The 18,796-nt window shown below is 32.9% G+C and overlaps 1 protein-coding gene across 1 annotated transcript in view; it reads right to left on the bottom strand.

The window, feature by feature from the left end:
- Nucleotides 1–4,483: 4,483 nt before the first annotated feature.
- LOC123524340 (uncharacterized) overlaps nucleotides 4,484–18,796 on the bottom strand; it is a 34,445-nt gene continuing 20,132 nt past the window's right edge. The window contains exon 3 of the mRNA XM_045302461.2: nucleotides 4,484–15,319. Coding sequence (XP_045158396.2) covers nucleotides 12,206–15,319 — 3,114 coding nt within the window. The 3' untranslated portion in view covers nucleotides 4,484–12,205. The remainder of the gene's footprint in view (nucleotides 15,320–18,796) is intronic.

Here is an 18,796-nt window from a genome sequence, read left to right as displayed (position 1 = left end):
CTTGTAAACACTCATAAACAATATACCTGATGAAAATCTAACCTATGTTGATAACATGAGCTAATATACATATGTTATGGATACATTTAACAAGCGAATTAAAACAAAAGTAAGATAGTCTCGTGATATTATACGTGTTGGCATTACGACGCTCTAAATGACCCTGTATAATGCCAAACTCCCTGACAGCACAATAAAATCTTGCTAAGTCACCATGTGTCTAGCGAAACAATCAAGAAATGATAGGCGGAGGCGGAAATTGTCGCACAAAATAACATGTGGGCATATATATGTATTTGTTTGAAAATACTTTTTTTATAAGTAAAGCATGTGCAGATCGAGGAATTTCGGCTAGGGGACACCAACTTTAAACAGGGGGTCACCCATTTCAGGGGTGGTGGGGTGGGGCGGGGGGCGGTGTTCACACCGAGTTTCAAGACCGATTTTCTTTGTAAAATGTAAAAATCAAAGGGGGGATTAACCCACAATGGCTCTCTGCCAGGCTCTGGGTCCGTGCATGTAAAGAATGGAGTTATCCCATACCGGTCTGACACAGGAAACTTCTCGCGTCATCATATTATAGATTTGAAATTGTCTGATACCTCAAAAGAATTTTCCGTCTTACTAGTATCATTTTATGTTTATACTTAAAACGCAAGTGTCGTATAAAGTGTCAGACAGAAACGGATTGTTTTTATCTGGTAGTGAAAATAAATGTTCCACCAAATGATAATCGCGCGTTATTATTTATTTTTCAAGTTAAATGACTGTCATGCCATGTCCCACCATCCTGATTTCAATCTTTGATGACGAGTATGTGGACAGAGTAGTTAAAAACAGACTGAAGTTTTGACTTTCGTGATATCACATCTTCGGACGTTCAAAACTTCACTTCATACGGCAAAAAGGCCAATCTAGTATAATCGATACCGCTTGGGTACACAACTATGCCGTAGAAGTTAAAGTTTGAACAAAATCTCAATGCTTCTCAAAATCAGTTGATAACTTCATACTTTCAGGTTCAATTCAATGTATTTAGTTAAAATTATTAGCAATACAAAACTTCATTATTCGTATACTTATTGATAGTGTTCCGCATCAAATTTAGTCTAATTATACAGATGGATAATCGAATAACATAATAAGCAGAAATCCTGAAACAAAGCTTTTTATTTCACATAGTAATAAAGGGAAGTCTTAGGCTTACTTGATATTACATGGAAAACTTTAGTAGCAACGTCTGATATAAATAAAATACACGCATATCGGTGACGTTTTACCCAAAGTATATATGAGAGACGTTGAAGGGGAAGGCGAAGGTTGAAATCTCAAACTGTCTACTATTCCAAAATGTTAGTTCTTTGGTTTATCTTTCACAGTTCCTGTGCCTTGCACTTCCTTTCCTGAATCATCAATCGAAATTTCTTTAAATTTCCTTTAACATTTGTATTGTTGTATTGTCATAATTTGTAATCTTAGTACAGAAATGAAATAATTTGAAAGTATCGCGGTTCTTGCTCTTTTTATCTAAATAATCTCTTTATGCTCCTTGTAATATTAAAAAGAAGATGCTTTGAAACTGATTGTAAGAAACCTTAACTGTACTTGCACTACGCACATTCTGTCAATAATACTATTTTCAATCCAAGTTCCATTGAATTTGTTATGGTACTTCACTGTTACAGGGGTCAGGATATGTGTTTCATTGCAGTTAAGATCAGGATAGGCGCAATAGGATACAATGTAACGGGAGTCAGGATTTGTGTTTCGGCACTATTACAGGTATCAGGATACGTGTTTCACTACATTTCGACTCAGGCTGGGCAAGACAATGTGACAGGGTCAGGATATATGTTTCACTGCATTTAGGATCAGGATGGACTCGGCAACGTATCACTGAATTTGGATCTGCGGATGTCTCTAAATTGCTTTTTGTACTTCTTTTAGCATGTGTAAATGTTGAGTTCTGCTCAACCTGGGGATAGAGGGCGTGGACGGTAGCATGCATTTCCACTACCGTCCATGAACAGGCTCAATCAAACCGAGCCTGCAACATTTTCGTATTTGTCGTGTTGAGCGACCTGTGGAGTTTCCACTTTTTCTATTTTAGGATGGGCGCAACAATACTACATGGTCAGGGTATAATTCACTGCAATTAGGCCAAGGATGGGCACGATACTATAACAGGTATCAGGATGCGTGTTTCATTGCATTTAGGCTTAGGAAGGCTGCACAAATGTTAAGGGGCCGGATATATTTTCACTGCATTTAGGATCAGCAAGGGCACGACAATGTTATAGATCAGGATATGTGTTTAACTGCTTTTAGGTTTTGATTGGCGCAACAATGCAACAGGGCCAGGATAAGTTTTTCACTCCATTTAGGATAAGAATGGACACCAAAATGTTACAGAGTTAGGATATGTGTTTCACTGCATGTGGGCACAGGATGGGTACGGCACTGTTACAGGGGTCAAGACAAGTATGCCACTGCATTTAGACTAAGGATAAGCATGGGACTGTTGCAGCGTTAGTAGGAAGATGTTTAAATAAACCAAATAAAATCGATTAAAAAAACGATACATTTTGATTATTTAATGAATACAATACACACGCGTAAAATTATGAATAACAATCTAAACATTTTAATACATAGTCAAGCAAAAACAATATCTTTTCATTAATCTAAAGTTTATTCATAGTCACCAGCGGTTCGTCATTTTAGACTTAGGAGATTAGTGCAAGAGAGGCTCCATTTCCTGTCTTTGAAAACTATAAAAAAAGAAATATATCGTTGATTTAAAGGGACCAACAAATTATTGGAGAAAAAAAAAATTCTCTCAAAAATCTACAAAATGAGTACATGTACTCAAAAAGTAACTTGCATATGATTTTTGCAACATATTCTTATAAATAACCAAAAAATGTGCAGAAGGTAGTAAAACCGTTGCAACGCTTTTGAAATAATGCAGAAACTTAAATTTTTTCTTTCATTTTCACCCACTTTATCCTTTTTTAGTGTCATATATACATTATATGCCAAATTTGGTGAAAATGAAAATGATGAAAAGATTCACCAAAACTTTGGGTGAGTAGCTTCATGACAGAAATTCTAACAATGCTGGTTGTTTTGCCAGATTCGGGAAGTTTTCTTTAAGATATGTACCATATTGTAAAATTACAAATAATGCGACATTTACATGAATAACCATAACAACAAACAGTGACAATATAGCTCTTATCAGCGTCTTTCAAAGATCAATTTTGAATTCCTAAATGTTGTAAAGGAAACTCCAAAATTAACAGACGACTGACGTTGCAAATGTTGACTTCTTTCACAAAAGAATGAGCAACTATCGACCCTGAATGATTATGAATCTGACATCCTACCAAAGCATATTACAAAAACACATTTTGCGGGTGATGAGACCTTATGTCGCTCGCCTGACCTATACCTCTGAACTTTGCTTTACACAACACGTTTATTGAACAAATGTTAAAATGGGTCATGGTTGGGAAAGACGTTTTAATACAAACTTGTAGCTTACTTCGCAATAAATAATACATTTATGTTTGTATGACTTTGTACTGTATATTTGGAAAAAAGTATCTAAATCAAACGGTTCCTGATAAGAAGTATTTTAAAGGTTTTCTATTTTCAGCAGTGGTAACCATAAAAGTAATCAAGCTTAACCATTTGAACAAACTTTGAGAAAAGGTCCATAAACAGATGATGCAAGCCAAGTTTAAGAAAGATCCTTGAAGTGGTTGATAAGGAGGAGATGGTTAAATGTTGTTTGTTTTTTCTTTTCTTTATCTCTGGCGGCTCTCAAAACGAGTTAAATGGAGCCACTTAAATAAACTTCAACAAAACAATTCAAACATGCCAAGAAGATAAATAAAGCGGCTTAAGAAAATACATTTAAAGGTCTCTCTGTTTTAGCTGTGAATGCTTTTGAAAGGTGCAAAGCTGAACCTTTGAATAAACTTGAGGTCCATACAAGGAGGACAAGCTAAGTTTGATGAAGCAGTTAATAAAAAAGGGTTATTTTATTTCTATTTTTAGCACTGGCCAACCATCAAAGTGATCATGCAAAATCATTTGACAAAAATTAAGAAAGGACCATGCCATCCAAGAATTTTGCAGACCAAGTTTGGTGAAGTTCCATGAAGTAGTTCACGAGCAAATTAAAACACAATATCAGTCCGTAGATAAAGACAACGTTTGGTGAAGATCCAGAAATGGGATGGGAAGAAGTTAATTAGGTACTTCTATTGTTAGCTCTGTTGGACCCTAAAAAGAGTCAACCAAAACCGTCTGAACAAACTTAAGAAAAGTTCATATCAAGACGCTATAAAGTTTGGTAAAATTCTTCTAAAGGTGTTTCTTTATATCGGCTCAGGCTGCCCATAAAAGGGCTTCAGTAAAACCGTCCGAAAAAAAACAGAGATGTTTATGCCAAGACGCTACAGATCAATTTTGATGAAAAATGGACCATCCGTCTATGCTCATAGCTCACCCTGAACGTTAGGTTCTGGTGAGCTTAAATCAAATCATGCTTCGTTTTAAATCTGCATGTTTCACTGAGCGGCAATGCTGCCTCCATAACTTCTAGAAAGAGTTTTAGAAAATTTGCTTTTACATGAAAATAAAGCAGTGAAGTTTATCATAGCAGACCATTTAGTAAAAGTACAATGGACACATTTAGTTCTGGAATAGGTAATAGATGTATCATGACTATGTGAAAAAGAATGTGAATAATAATGCATGAATCATATATCTTACATATTCTTCAATTAAATAGCATTTTCACAGAGAAAAATATCTCTTTTTTCACTTGTATTTAACAACACAATGAGTATCTTTTTCTTAAAACGATTGAAAATTCATTAAATGATAAGAGCTATCTAATGACAATGCACTCAACTGTTTGAAGCCCATCCACCTTTACTAGCGTACAGAAATTGTCTAATGTAAATAAAGGGCACAAGTTTGCAAATATGTAAACCAAATTTATGAAACCTGCCATGTGAAGTCATCTCATAATGTCAAAAATAAGTGAAGAATCTGAAAACATTTGATCAGATGGCTCCTGTGAAATATGCTTTCATTCACAACTTTCACAAAATGTCTATGTGAAAATGGGTCGCACAATTTTCACAAAATAAAAGCTAGAGCTATTTAACGCCCTATATTTGTCATCTTTTGATGCCAAAGACATGTGTGCAATTTGAAAGTATTCGTCCCAGCAGTTTTTGCAAAACCTGCATACATGCAAAACTTTTACCAAAATTTCTAAGTAAAAAGGCATAATTTTGACAAAATAAAAGCTAGAGCTATGTAACTCGCCCTATATTGTCATCGTTTGATGCCAAAGATAATTTGTGACGTTTGAAAGAATTTGGCCAAGCAGTTTTTACGAAACCTGCATACATGCAAAACTTTTATCAAAATGTCTAAGAAAAAAAGGCACAATTTTGACAATATAAAGGCTAGAGCTATGTATTTCGCCCTATATTGTCATCTTTTGATGCCAAAGACATGTGTGAAGTTTGAAAGTATTTGGCTTAACAGTTTTTGCGAAACCTGCATACATGCAAAACGTTTACCAAAATTTCTAAGTGAGAAAGTGGCATAATTTTGACAAAATAAAAGCTAGGGTTATGAAACTTATCCTGTAAGGTCACCCAAAGATGCCAAAGATATGTTAGAAGTTTGAAAGACTTTGGTTCTGTAGTTTTAGAAAAAAAGCTGCTTACATGATTTCTTTGACCTGACAGCGAGGAAATGGTGACAACAAAAGCTCTACTATTTATAATAATTCAAATAATGGAGCTAAAAAGTAAATTTGTTTGGGTTTTTAACAACAGGTCGTACATTTTCAAGCCACCTATGATAACATTTCATACGATGTTTATCTGGTACAAAAAGACATACACTTTAAACAAACAAGGTCTATCAATATCAGCACAACTCGTATAACCGGTATAATGATAAGGAATATAAACATTCAGTACAATGAATATGGATAATTATTTCATCATAATGAATATAAAACAATATTATCAAAATAAACAAGTTAAGAACAATGAATATGAACATTATCATGACAATAACTATGAACAATATCATCATTATAACTACGAAAAATCACCATTATTACTATGAACAATCATCGTAATGACTATGAACATTATCATCATAATGACTATGAACATTATCATCATAATGACTATGAACAATCATCGTAATGACTATGAACATTATCATCATAATGACTATGAACAATCATCGTAATGACTATGAACATTATCATCATAATGACTATGAACAATATCATCATAATGACAACGAACAATCATCATAATGCCTATGAAAAATATCATCATAATGACTACCAACAATCATCATAATGACTATGAACAATATAATCATAATGACTACCAACAATCACTATAATGCCTATGAACAATCATCATAATGTCTATGAAAAATATCATCATAATGACTACCAACAATCATCATAATGACTATGAACAATATCATCATAATGACTACCAACAATCGCCATAATGCCTATGAACAATAACATCTTAATGACTACCAACAATCGCCATAATGCCTATGAACAATATCATCATAATGACTATGAACAATATCATCATAATGACTACCAACAATCATCAAAATGACTATGAACAATATCATCATAATGACTACCAACAATCATCATAATGACTATGAACAATATCATCATAATGACTACGAACAATCATCATAATGACTATGAACAATATCATCATAATGACTACCAACAATCACCATAATGCCTATGAACAATAATCATAATGACTATGAACAATATCATCATAATGACTACCAACAATCGCCATAATGCCTATGAACAATATCATCATAATGACTACCAACAATCGCCATAATGCCTATGAACAATATCATCATAATGACTATGAACAATATCATCATAATGACTACCAACAATCATCATAATGACTACGAACAATATCATCATAATGACTACCAACAATCATCATAATGACTATGAACAATATCATCATAATGACTACGAACAATCATCATAATGACTATGAACAATATCATCATAATGACTACCAACAATCACCATAATGCCTATGAACAATCATCATAATGACTATGAACAATATCATCATAATGACTACCAACAATCATCATAATGACTATGAACAATATCAACATAATGACAACGAACAATCATCATAATGACTATGAACAATCATCAAACAAATACAAACAATATCAGCACAATACCATCAGACAATATCATCATAATGATTATGAACAATCACCATATGTAATGAATATGAACAATATCATCAGAATGAATCTGATGCCCCTCCGGTAATTCTTTAAGCACGGGTGGACAGCCACCTGTGTATAAGAACCATTGTCTTTCCTTAGGCCACCCGAAGGACTTTCTCACATAAAATATATTTACAGCCAAAGCTCGCCTTCGGCCTTACATTGATGAGTAGCAAGAGATTCAATATTTACCACACCTTGTATTCTTAGAGTTTCTAATTATACTAAAACCAGTCATTAATCTAATTCTTGGCTTATCTACGACATAAGATTATCAATTAATTTACTAACGATGCCTGGTGAACATTAACAAAGTTGTAATTCTGAAAGAATTAACGATACAATCCCAATAGCATTTTTCTTAAGGAAGATTTTCTGGGGTTTGTAAAACCTGTATCATAATGTTCACGAACGTATCAGAATCTTTTCTTATTTCATTAAGTATGCTTCCAATGACAATGACCTATCAAGTGTCTATTCAAATGAAGGATGGCAGCAAAATGAACTTCTTTACATTTCATTTTAAGTAAAGTCTTATTATCATTACACATTCATCATCAATTAACAAAATGGCCATTTATCCCTCAGACTGCATTTACATATTCATCACTAATAAATTATATGGTGGTTCATACATCAATATACATAATCATCAATTAACTATATGGTGGCTTAAACATATTCATAACCAATTCATTATATGGTGTTCCATGTATCTACGTACATATTCATCACCAATATACTATATGATCGGTCATAAATATATGCACATTATAACTCATCCCCAGTTACCTACATGGTGGCTAATAAATCTATATACATATTCATCATCAAGTAACAACATGGTGGTTCATAAATATAACTAAATATTAATTCATAATTAGTTATCTAAATGGTGGCTAAAAATCTATGTAAATATTCATCACCAATTAACTACATTGTGGTTCATAAATATAATAAGGTTATTACAGCAGTAGCTAGATGTAGGATGCTGTATTCGGCTCGAGTGGATTTTGTAAGATCGGATCTAAAGAGGCGCACAACCGCCCAGTGTGATCCGTCTTAGCAAAATCCACAAGAGCCGAATACAAAATCCCAAAATAGCTACAGTTGTTTTGACCCTTTTATTATATACCTCTACCTTTTTGTTTGTTGTTTTTCTATCGAACAAAATCTTCATTATTTGCTGATATTGAAATAGAAATGAGTGAAGTTTTTTGTGTGTGTTATTTATAGAACTGTGTCAGGTCATGCATATTAAATGAAAATAGTCCGGCAACATACGATGCAAATGGTACAATATGGATTTTTTTCTGCCTGTTTATATTTACTTGTGAAATACAACAGTATTTTCAACAGAATTTATATATGTATATAACAATCATCAATTAACTACCTGGTGGTTCAGAAATCTATGTACATATTCATCGTCAATTTACTACAATCTGGTTTATAAATCTATGCACAAATTCATCGTCAATTTACTACATTCTGGTTCATAAATATATATATATATATTCATCGTCAAATTCTCACATTCAGGTTCATAAATCTATATAAATATTCATCGTCAATTTACTACATTCTAGTTCATAAGTCTATATACATATTCATCGTCAATTTACTACGTTCTGGTTCGTAAATCTGTATACATATTTATCGTCAATTGCTTACATTCTGGTTCATAAATTTATATAATTATATATATTCATCCTCAATTTACTACATTCTGCTTTCTAAATCCATATACATATTCATCGTCAATTTACTACATTCTGGTTCATAATTCTATATACATGTTCATTGTCAAATAACTACATTCTAGTTCATAAATCTATATACATATTCATCGTCAATTTCCTACAGTTTGGTTCATAAATCTATATACATATTCATCGTCAATTTCCTACATTCGGGTTCATAAATCTATATACATATTCATCCTCAATTTACTACAGTCTGGTTCATAAATCTATATACATATTCATCCTCAATTTACTACATTCTGGTTCATAAATCTATATACATATTCATAATTAATTAAATATATGGTGGATCATACATTTATGTAAAATACAATATAGAAAAGTTTCACCTAAAGAATATATTATTCAGATATAACACTTTAAACATTTAAACAAACTATTCAATTAGTTCCATTTCTTTGGAGTGTTGCCCTAAAAATACTTTCATTCATATTTGTCACCAACTAAAAATATGGTAGTACATACAATCTATGTACAAAGTCATAATCAATTAAATATATGATGGATCATACATTTATGTAAAATAGTACAATATAGAAACGTTTCACCTAAAGAATATATTATTCAGATAAATTTAAACAAACTATTCAATTAGTTTCATTTCTTCAGAGTGTTGCCCTAAAAATACTTTGCTAAATTTACAATTTCATTCTTTTGGATACATTTCATAATTAATTCTAGCATAGATTTCTATTAATACAGGTCAAATAAAACATCAAGGTGGACATGTTTTCCTCACATCATTATAAAATGGATGCACCAACAAAAATGGTATTCTGTTTTAACTTGATTCATATTACAAATGATGCATTTTAATATTTTTAAATCTACTCACCTGTATGGCTAATTGATAAGAAGAACATCTGAACACTAATTAAGTAATCATTACAGTCGCCATTTATACTTAGAAGTTTTTTGAAAATATGAAAAATAAAAATACCAAGATGTGCCATTATTGCAAAAAAAAAAAAAAAAAAATACTAATGATGATAATATTCAACAATATAAGTTTATATCTTAAAACCGTTCAGTATTATTTCCTTATTTTCAAATTAAAGGAAAACCAACACGGCTTGACTGTTTTATTTACATTTACTACAATGCCTGACGTTGTACAGAATTAGTTACTTTAAATGAATATGTGTAATTTGTACAGGTGGTTTCACCATTAATAATCTTTCCTTTCTCGGAATACGAAAATAATACTGTGTCAGATGCAAACAACAATAAAAAAAGTCTGAATATTGTCTAATGTAAATAGTCATATAGTTAATACATGACACATAAAGGCGAGAGTTTTTCCCTCCTTTTTCAGCATATATATAACTGTAACAAAACTAAACACACATGCTATAAAACAAGATTTTACACAAGTATACATACTACACAATTTTCTAACTAATCTTAAACATTTCATTCATTTAAAACATTTTCCACCATCGTCAATTTTACTTAAATGTATTGCGGATGCATCTACCTTCTATTTCTGCAGCAGCTTATTTCAAAATTATCAGTCAAAATAGAACACATACACATCTGAACCGTCAAAAGAATCCAATTGTCAACTATCTGCTATTACACAAGATTTTACACAAATATACACACTTTACAACATTCTTACTAACTTTTAAAAATAAATTCTATTTATTTAAGACATTTTACAACATTATCATTTTTATTGAAATCCATTACGGATGCATACATTTCTACTTCTGCAGTTACTTTCTACGAACCTATACAATGAGCTTCTATCCGGCAAAATAAAGCACATATAAAGTGAAACTCAGTATCTTTGAAAAAAATGTTCAAAGTCCTGTTAAACCGCCATTTTAGCAAAAACACCTACATCAAGTGTTTGGTTATCTCGAAGTAAACGATTGGTCCCTTGGAATTCGTGATACTGAGTTTCCACGCTATCAACTCTATTACAAAATTCCCTACATTCAAAATGGTCGATTTCTTCTGAAATTTCTGCTTTGTTACCACATCTTTTCAACAAATACAGATATTTCATTATATTGAGAACATCTTAGAACATCAGTGGACACCAATAAAGGTTGTACATCATGATTGTTGAAATACATTCAAAATATATCGTTACTGTTTCAACAATATTGATATCATTTTTAATCACCAATTGCGACCCCTTTTATTTTTTAATTGAAATGACTCTGTACTAGATATTAAGATCACTAATACCATTTTAATACAAAAGTATCACTTCCGAAGTTTCGTAATTAAGATATTAAGCCTTCATCATCAGGACAGTTAGATAATTTCTCGACATTCTCAGATAAAATACTTCTGTCTTAACATTCCTTGATATCATCAGTTGTTTGGACAGATTTATATAATAAATTGATCACAAAGAGTTTGTTTCTGACTAGCTTGACCTTCTTTTCTGCTTAACAAGCCTCTGCTTAAAAATTTCGCTGTCTATTTTGAATTTATCTGTAATACTTATAAATGTTAATTTTATCTCGATCTTGTACACAGATCTTATGTATGATGTCAATGCTGAGTCTAGTTTCTGGATTTTAAGTACTCAAAATCTGTTTCAAAATGAACTGTCTTTAGCAACTAAGTCATCAGTTAAAACTGTTGTAACAGTATTTTCTGCATCTAATTCAGTCTGTATTAGTGCTTAAGAAAAATGATTTCTGTAGGACAGTTGGGTACTGGCAAGCGTTTTGCTGTGCGTTACTGTGAGATGAACAAAATACAGTTTATTTTTCATGATTTCTCCTAAGGTTTATATTTAGGCTGTACTTCTTGCAGATTCATCTCTTAAGATTACACACTGAATAAGCCCAATTTACATATTCAGTCTCAATTTTCCTGTCCATTCCAGATGTAAAATTACCTTTATAGTATTTTTCCAGGTGGAGGCTGTTTGTCTGATTTCAGCTAATTTAACTAAATCTGTGTCTGTTTTCATGCACAAAGATGTACATAATTGCTTTTACACAGTTTCCGTCAATCTGCCTGAAATATCATGCCATTAATGATGTGCTTAAAAATTGCATAGAACTCTACCAATAAAATATACCGGTATCACACTTTTGTAATCAGTTACCTTACCTAAAACTGTGATGGTTTCTAAACCAATTATCGAACTCATTACTTCTGTGTCCAACTTCTCTAAAAACTTCTACCTTATTTCTAACATTACAACCTTCGTGATTTCTAATCATGCCAAGATAGAAATATTTGACATTCTCCCCAAACTCCCTATAGAATAGCCCACCTTTAGTCTCTGTATCAATCTTCAAAAGCCCAGGATATGTTTTATGATATGTTGCTAAAACCCGACAGATAGATTCATCTGTAAAATCAAGTACTTCAATCAAATAATGATTAAATTCACCTTTTTCGCTGTAAATACCTTCATTTCCACACAAATCCAACATACAAAATGTATCCTCTCCATATTTCTCTTTTCTCTTTGATTCATTTTTGACATTCTTCCATGTATCTGCCATGTAACGATATATGTTTGCACCGATCAAAGGGTGTGAATAACGTGTGCCCTTCCTTTTAAAACTTTCGTTAAGTAATTCTGTTCTGATGTTTGCTACAGAAGGACAATCTATAAAATGCAGCAGCGGCTGAAGGTTTTTATCATAGCTTTTTTCATCAGGCGATTTCATCAATACATCAAATCTTTTGTAATAACGCTCTGTATCTGAAGCCTTAAAATCCTCCGGAAGTAAGTCCTTGTAGTCATTTGGAAGCCAGTGTCGAGCATAATGGCTGTCTTTGTTTTTAGATGATCTTTGATGCTTGATGTTATATGAAAAGCCTTTCCAATTTTTCTTTTTTCTCACTTTCCTGTGTATTCTGTGTATTCTGTGTAATGCATAATCTTGAAGTACCCGTTCAAGCTCCTCTACAAACAAAGATAAACAATCGGGATAAACCAGTGACAATAGTTTCCTGTAAACAGTTTGTAGGTCCACTTCTTTAAGAAAAAATTGTTTCTGATAAAATTTCAAGATGCCCTGAACAAAGCTTGTCATATCTATATTGTTGAAATCCATATGTTTGCTCATTTCATCATACAGACGAAATATTTCTTCACCATTTTGTCCAAAATGACATTTTGACATAACCTTTGCTATTTGTTTTGTGAAATGATCTGGCCAAGGTCTATTAATTTCCTTTCCACATTCACACAACTCTTCTACAGTATTTCTATGAATGTCTTCTAATGCCTCATAGATGTCAATGGCCCCTCCTACCAAAAACCAATGTTGCAAAACTGGGTTATCAGGTTGTGCCATTTTACAGGCAAGTAAACCTAGGGCTAGCCTAAGCATGCCTTCCCCATTACTTTCATCCTTGTCTCCTTTATACAAGATCTCATGATTGGTCAACCAACTTGTCAATAATGCTTCACTGCTGGGTTCTTCTCTGTAAAACTCAACTTTGTTGCTAACCTGTTCTCCTTGTAAATTTTCTATCTTCACTAAATGGTAATGTTTCTCATTTTCAACATACCAAGGCCCACCTTTTCTATATGGGTCATATGAACAAAGTTGAGGATATTTCCTTTTGGTCACTAGTATTCTACAAATACAAGTATCACCATGGTCTTCTATTTCAACAATATAGTAATGAAAGTTTTTTTCACCTTTTCTGTCAACAATTCCTCCATGGTCATCTAATCTTTTCATTGCAAATACGACGTTTTCATCATGATGATCAGAAAAATGTCCCTCTTTCATTCTATCACGCGATCCAGGATGATAAGGTGACAATTTAACATTTGAGTTGGCAAATGTAATAGATGGGGCCAGTCGTCCTCCCTCAAAGATTTCATACGCATTCACCAGAGATGTAGAGTGTGTAAGCGTGTCAAATACTTGATACTGTTCATCAATCCCCAACTTTGTATTGTCATCTGGAAGCCAGTAATGGATGACGCGTCCATTTAGAAGTGTATGAGTGGATAGGAAATTTAATCTACTGAAATGATTCTGTCCTGCTGACATACCAGTAATTTCCTTATTGCCAGGATCTTGTCCATTGTGTGTGTGAAACAGATTTTCCTTGATCATCACTTCAAGAGTTTCATGTAAAATTGGTCTGTCTCGAGGATAAAGTTTGTTAAAAAACACTGTGTCCCATTTTATGGGATAATTTACCAAGAAGAATTTATTCATGTGAAAGATAAGAAGAAATTGAACAAAATCTGTAATATCAAAATTTTGCGGTTTCAACCATTTATACAATTTGTATGTGTAGCAAATTTCTTCCTTGTTTTCTTCTTGATTCTTTTCGATATATTCTCCTACTATGTCATTCAGAATGTCAAGTATGTCTTCCTCTCCATTAAGGAAACACCATTGTTGTAAAACGGAATTGCTTTTATATTTCATCTTGTAGGCCAGTAAGCCCAAGGCTAATTTCAATCTATCGCTGCGATCATTATTTGAAATAGAAACACCCTTTCTAAGATTTTTCAAAAGACAAGGCTTATAAGAGATGTCATGATTAGCCAACCACATGGATCTAAAGGACTCTTCTTCTTCTCTCATAAATTCTAATGAATTTGGAACATACTTTCCTGATGCATTCTGTATTTCTGTCAAGTGAAAATGCTTACCATTTTCGTTGATGTACCAAGGTCCCCACTTTTTATATGGATCATACTTTGATAACGCAGGATATTCCTTCTTTGTTATCAAAATTCGACAAGCAGATTCCTTTAGGAAGTCTAATATCTCAACAAAATAAAAATTGAAATCATCCGGTTCTCTAATAATTCCCTCAAGACCACGAAGAGTTTTCATAGAAAATACAGCATTTCCGTATCTTATAATTGGTTTTGATGTTCTAAGATTTTCCCTCTTATAAGGACCATACCATTTAACTTCAGTTCCAACCATTGGATGACAATTTTTAAACTCTACTTCCATTTTGACATTGTCATATCTGTAAAATGTTATGGCTGGATTTATTATGGACGTGTCTGCAACAACTTGTTGCTTTAGTCCGCCATTTTCAAATATCTTTTCAGCATTAGAAATTGAGGTAGCATGAATCAAAGTGTCAAATTCATCATAGTCTTTTTCCTTTCCTAATGATGTGTGTTGTTTTGGAAGCCAGTGCTTATATATAACTATATTACCAGGCCAGTTTCTCTCAGGAGGGATTGACAGGTATCTAAATGCTGTCCAATCATCCATCTAGATAATAAAAACAAACATATATACAATAAGAACACAATATTTTCAAATTCAGTATATTCATCCATATCTATAGTGATCTAAATATGGAAAGATTACACCACATTATCATGACCTATATGCAGGCGTGAAAAATTGCTGACTTTATAAAACTCCCGATAAAACAAGAATGGTAGAGTTTCCAAAGTCCCCTTTCTAATGTCATGTTTGCTTTGTATTGTCTATATGGGAACATTCTTTCAAATTAAACATGTTGATAATAAATATTCATGGAAAATAATGAAAGAAGTTTAATTACATTCTACCAAATGGTTAGTTTGTTATGTACAAATATGTGGATTTTTAAACGATTAGAGGGCAATAACTCTGAAGTTACTAAATAGATCTTGACAAAATTGTGTGTGCACTACCACATTATAGTGATCTAAATTCTTTTCAAGTTTCATAGTTCTAGGTCAAATATGTCACAAGTAATGAAGCAGAAACTGCCATTTTTATACTACCCTATATAGTTAACACTAGTCTAAAAGCTACTAACGGCCATAACTCTTGTGTTACTTTGTCAATCTAACTGGAACTTGATGACGTGCCGGATTCCCCCATAGTTGTAAGCTGTAAGTTGTATATGAAGTTTTATTTAAATATTTCAAACCACTTCCTAGATATGGCTCCGGACGGAGAGACGGAAAGACGGACGTCCGGACAACAAAAACTATATCCTTACACCTTCTGCAGGGGATAAGACATTAACCTCTTCTTGACCTTTTGACTTTACAATATATGTCAAAACAATTAAGATGTGTAATTGTAACTGTGTTCAGAATAAAAACCATTACTCACGAGATATAAGAGATATTACCTAGTTAAAAAGAAGAGCCGTGTGACCTTGGCCTTGAAAATATCAGTTTAACAACAAGGTCATGAGTTTGAAAGCTCAAATAACTGCACAGTTTGGTAGAGGCGCAAGAAACATTCCTGCCAACTAATTTTAAAGCCATTGAGAGGAGGACACCAGTATTATGTAAGAAAAACTTATCTCAACATTTGGGGGCATTTCCCTTTGGTAATTAAAGATGTTATAGGCGTAGAAGTCGGAGGGTCCATAACTTTAGCACAGAAATAACAGCAAATGAAAGGAAAGGCCTACCTGGTAAGGCATTTTAATGGATTGGTAAGGATTTTCTTATAATGCCTATTTTCAAGAAAACGTTAAGATCACGTTTTATTTTGTTTGTTCAAAGGTTTTGCGGAAGAAAGTGTATAGGTTTCAATATTTTCACACAATGCATATTAAGAAAATCCGCCTCACTCCCATGTTTTAAACCACCCAATAGTTAAAGTTTTATGAAGTTTTGTAGAAAAAGCTGTGCAACATTTCTGTGAAATTAATTTGAAATCCAGTTCAAGTTTTGCCTTTCAAATGCCATAGAAACCAGAGTTCTGCATGGAATGGATTCCAGGAAGGGTCCCTGGAAAACAATCCTAAGATGTTTTGTTGAAAATTATAACAAACATCTGCCATTCCCGGTGATCATATAAATGAAGTTTCAAAAAAAGAAAGAAATGATTTTTGAGAAAGTGTTCCCCATCTCTACCCATCCCTGAAAATATATGTTATGCACATCTTCATATTACCATCAGACCTGGGGTAATTAAAAATGTAACTGCAATTAATACAATTCAATTCCTTTCCAATTACATGGCACATGCTTTAATTCAGTTTGCTGAACAAATAGTATATAAGTAAATTATTCACTTCCCTTAAAGACCCGCAGCGACCTAGTGACCTACTTTTTCCTTCCTCATGAACTTCGTGCAAATCATTCTGAAAATACTGGTATAATATAGCTATTCTACAAGATGACAGATGGGTAATTGAGGCCTTGTCTGAATAAATGTGTTTTCACAAATTAATCTGCAAACTTATTCAGTCATTCTTTATTCAGTATAGTTTTATATTGAATTTCATATATTAATTTTATAATATATTTAGACATTAAACACATTGTTTCGGTCTTATATATGACACTGTCAATTTTTAACTAGATTCTTGCTATTTCTCATTTTCTTCATGCAGAGCATGAAAAATTACCATGAAGGAAATAAAAAGAATGCAATTATTTTGCGGCGCGTCTTTAAACATGCTAATTTGCATTTCATAGTTATGAAATATAACAATAGAATATTACGGTAAGTGAATTTACCTTGGACATAGCTCCTTTATTCTGATTATTGTCTTATTAGAATTAACTGGTTATCTTTAATATGTATGTCACTATGTCTTTAAAGAAAAGATTCAAATCATGATACGAAATTATCATTTGCATCATTATTATATCGATTTTATTTGAAGCAAAAATTAAAAAGCCTAGTACATTTGTGTATATAGTTTAATTTTTTTCTGATTTAATATGTTTGTGATAAAACTTAGGGCTGAATTTACATTTACATCACAATCATTGAAACTGAAAAAGTTTCTTTTTTCATTTTATACTATAAATAATGTCCGGTATTCAGGTATAAATAGAAAAAAATATTGATTACTGATTAGAATCAAATTTATCACTGTTGAAGATCCCTAGACAGGCCTAATTCAAATAGTCCTTGGTATCACATGAGAAATTCACAGAAATACCTGGTTTCAAATGCATTTCCTGTATCCAAATGCTTACGAGGGGTGTTCAAATATGAATGCAACTAGGCCAATATCTCGCTTCTAACCACGATTTGCACAACATAGGTACACGTATCGCATAGAGGGTTGTGTAAGCTCTCCATTGATACAATACATGTTTAAATCCGTTCAGTCTAGCTTTGACAATAGCTCCATTAACACTATCTACTCGTGTACACTAAAGCTAAAATGGTTAGAAAAAGTTCTCCTTTCACTGACCAAATACGGTCCTATGTCAAGAAACGCTGTATTCTTAGTAAACAGTCATCTCCTTACAAAAGAGCAAAAACTTCTCGGATAAGAATCGCCAAACAATTGTTGAAACAGTTTCCTAAATACAACAATCGATCTTTCGCAAATATCATCACTGGCGATGAGACGTGGGTTCACTTTTATGAGCACAAGCGAAAGATACAGAACAAAATATGGGCAACCAAAGGAATCCAAAGACCTTGCCTAGCAAAACGCTATACGAGCGTCTAAAAGGTAATGTATGTAATTTTCTTTACAAATCAAGGTCCTGCTATTCAAATTGCCGTACGAAAAGGTAAATCTGTAAATGCCAAGTTTAATAAAGGCAAGGTCCTTCATAGATTAAAGAAATATTTCGCAAACCGTCGACCAGCAACTGGTCTCCGTGGTGTCAAGTTGTTGCATGACAATGCTTCGTCACATAAAGCGGCCATTGTACGCAAATATCTGGAACAGGAAAAGGTTGTCGAGCTTCCTCACCCTCCTTATTCGCCAGATCTTGCCCCTTGTGACTTTTTCCTATTTCTGAGGCTCAAAAAACACCTTGCTGG

This window comes from Mercenaria mercenaria, chromosome 3 (assembly GCF_021730395.1).
Source record: "Mercenaria mercenaria strain notata chromosome 3, MADL_Memer_1, whole genome shotgun sequence".
NCBI lineage: Eukaryota > Metazoa > Mollusca > Bivalvia > Venerida > Veneridae > Mercenaria > Mercenaria mercenaria.
This window is presented reverse-complemented; position numbering and strand designations above follow the sequence as displayed.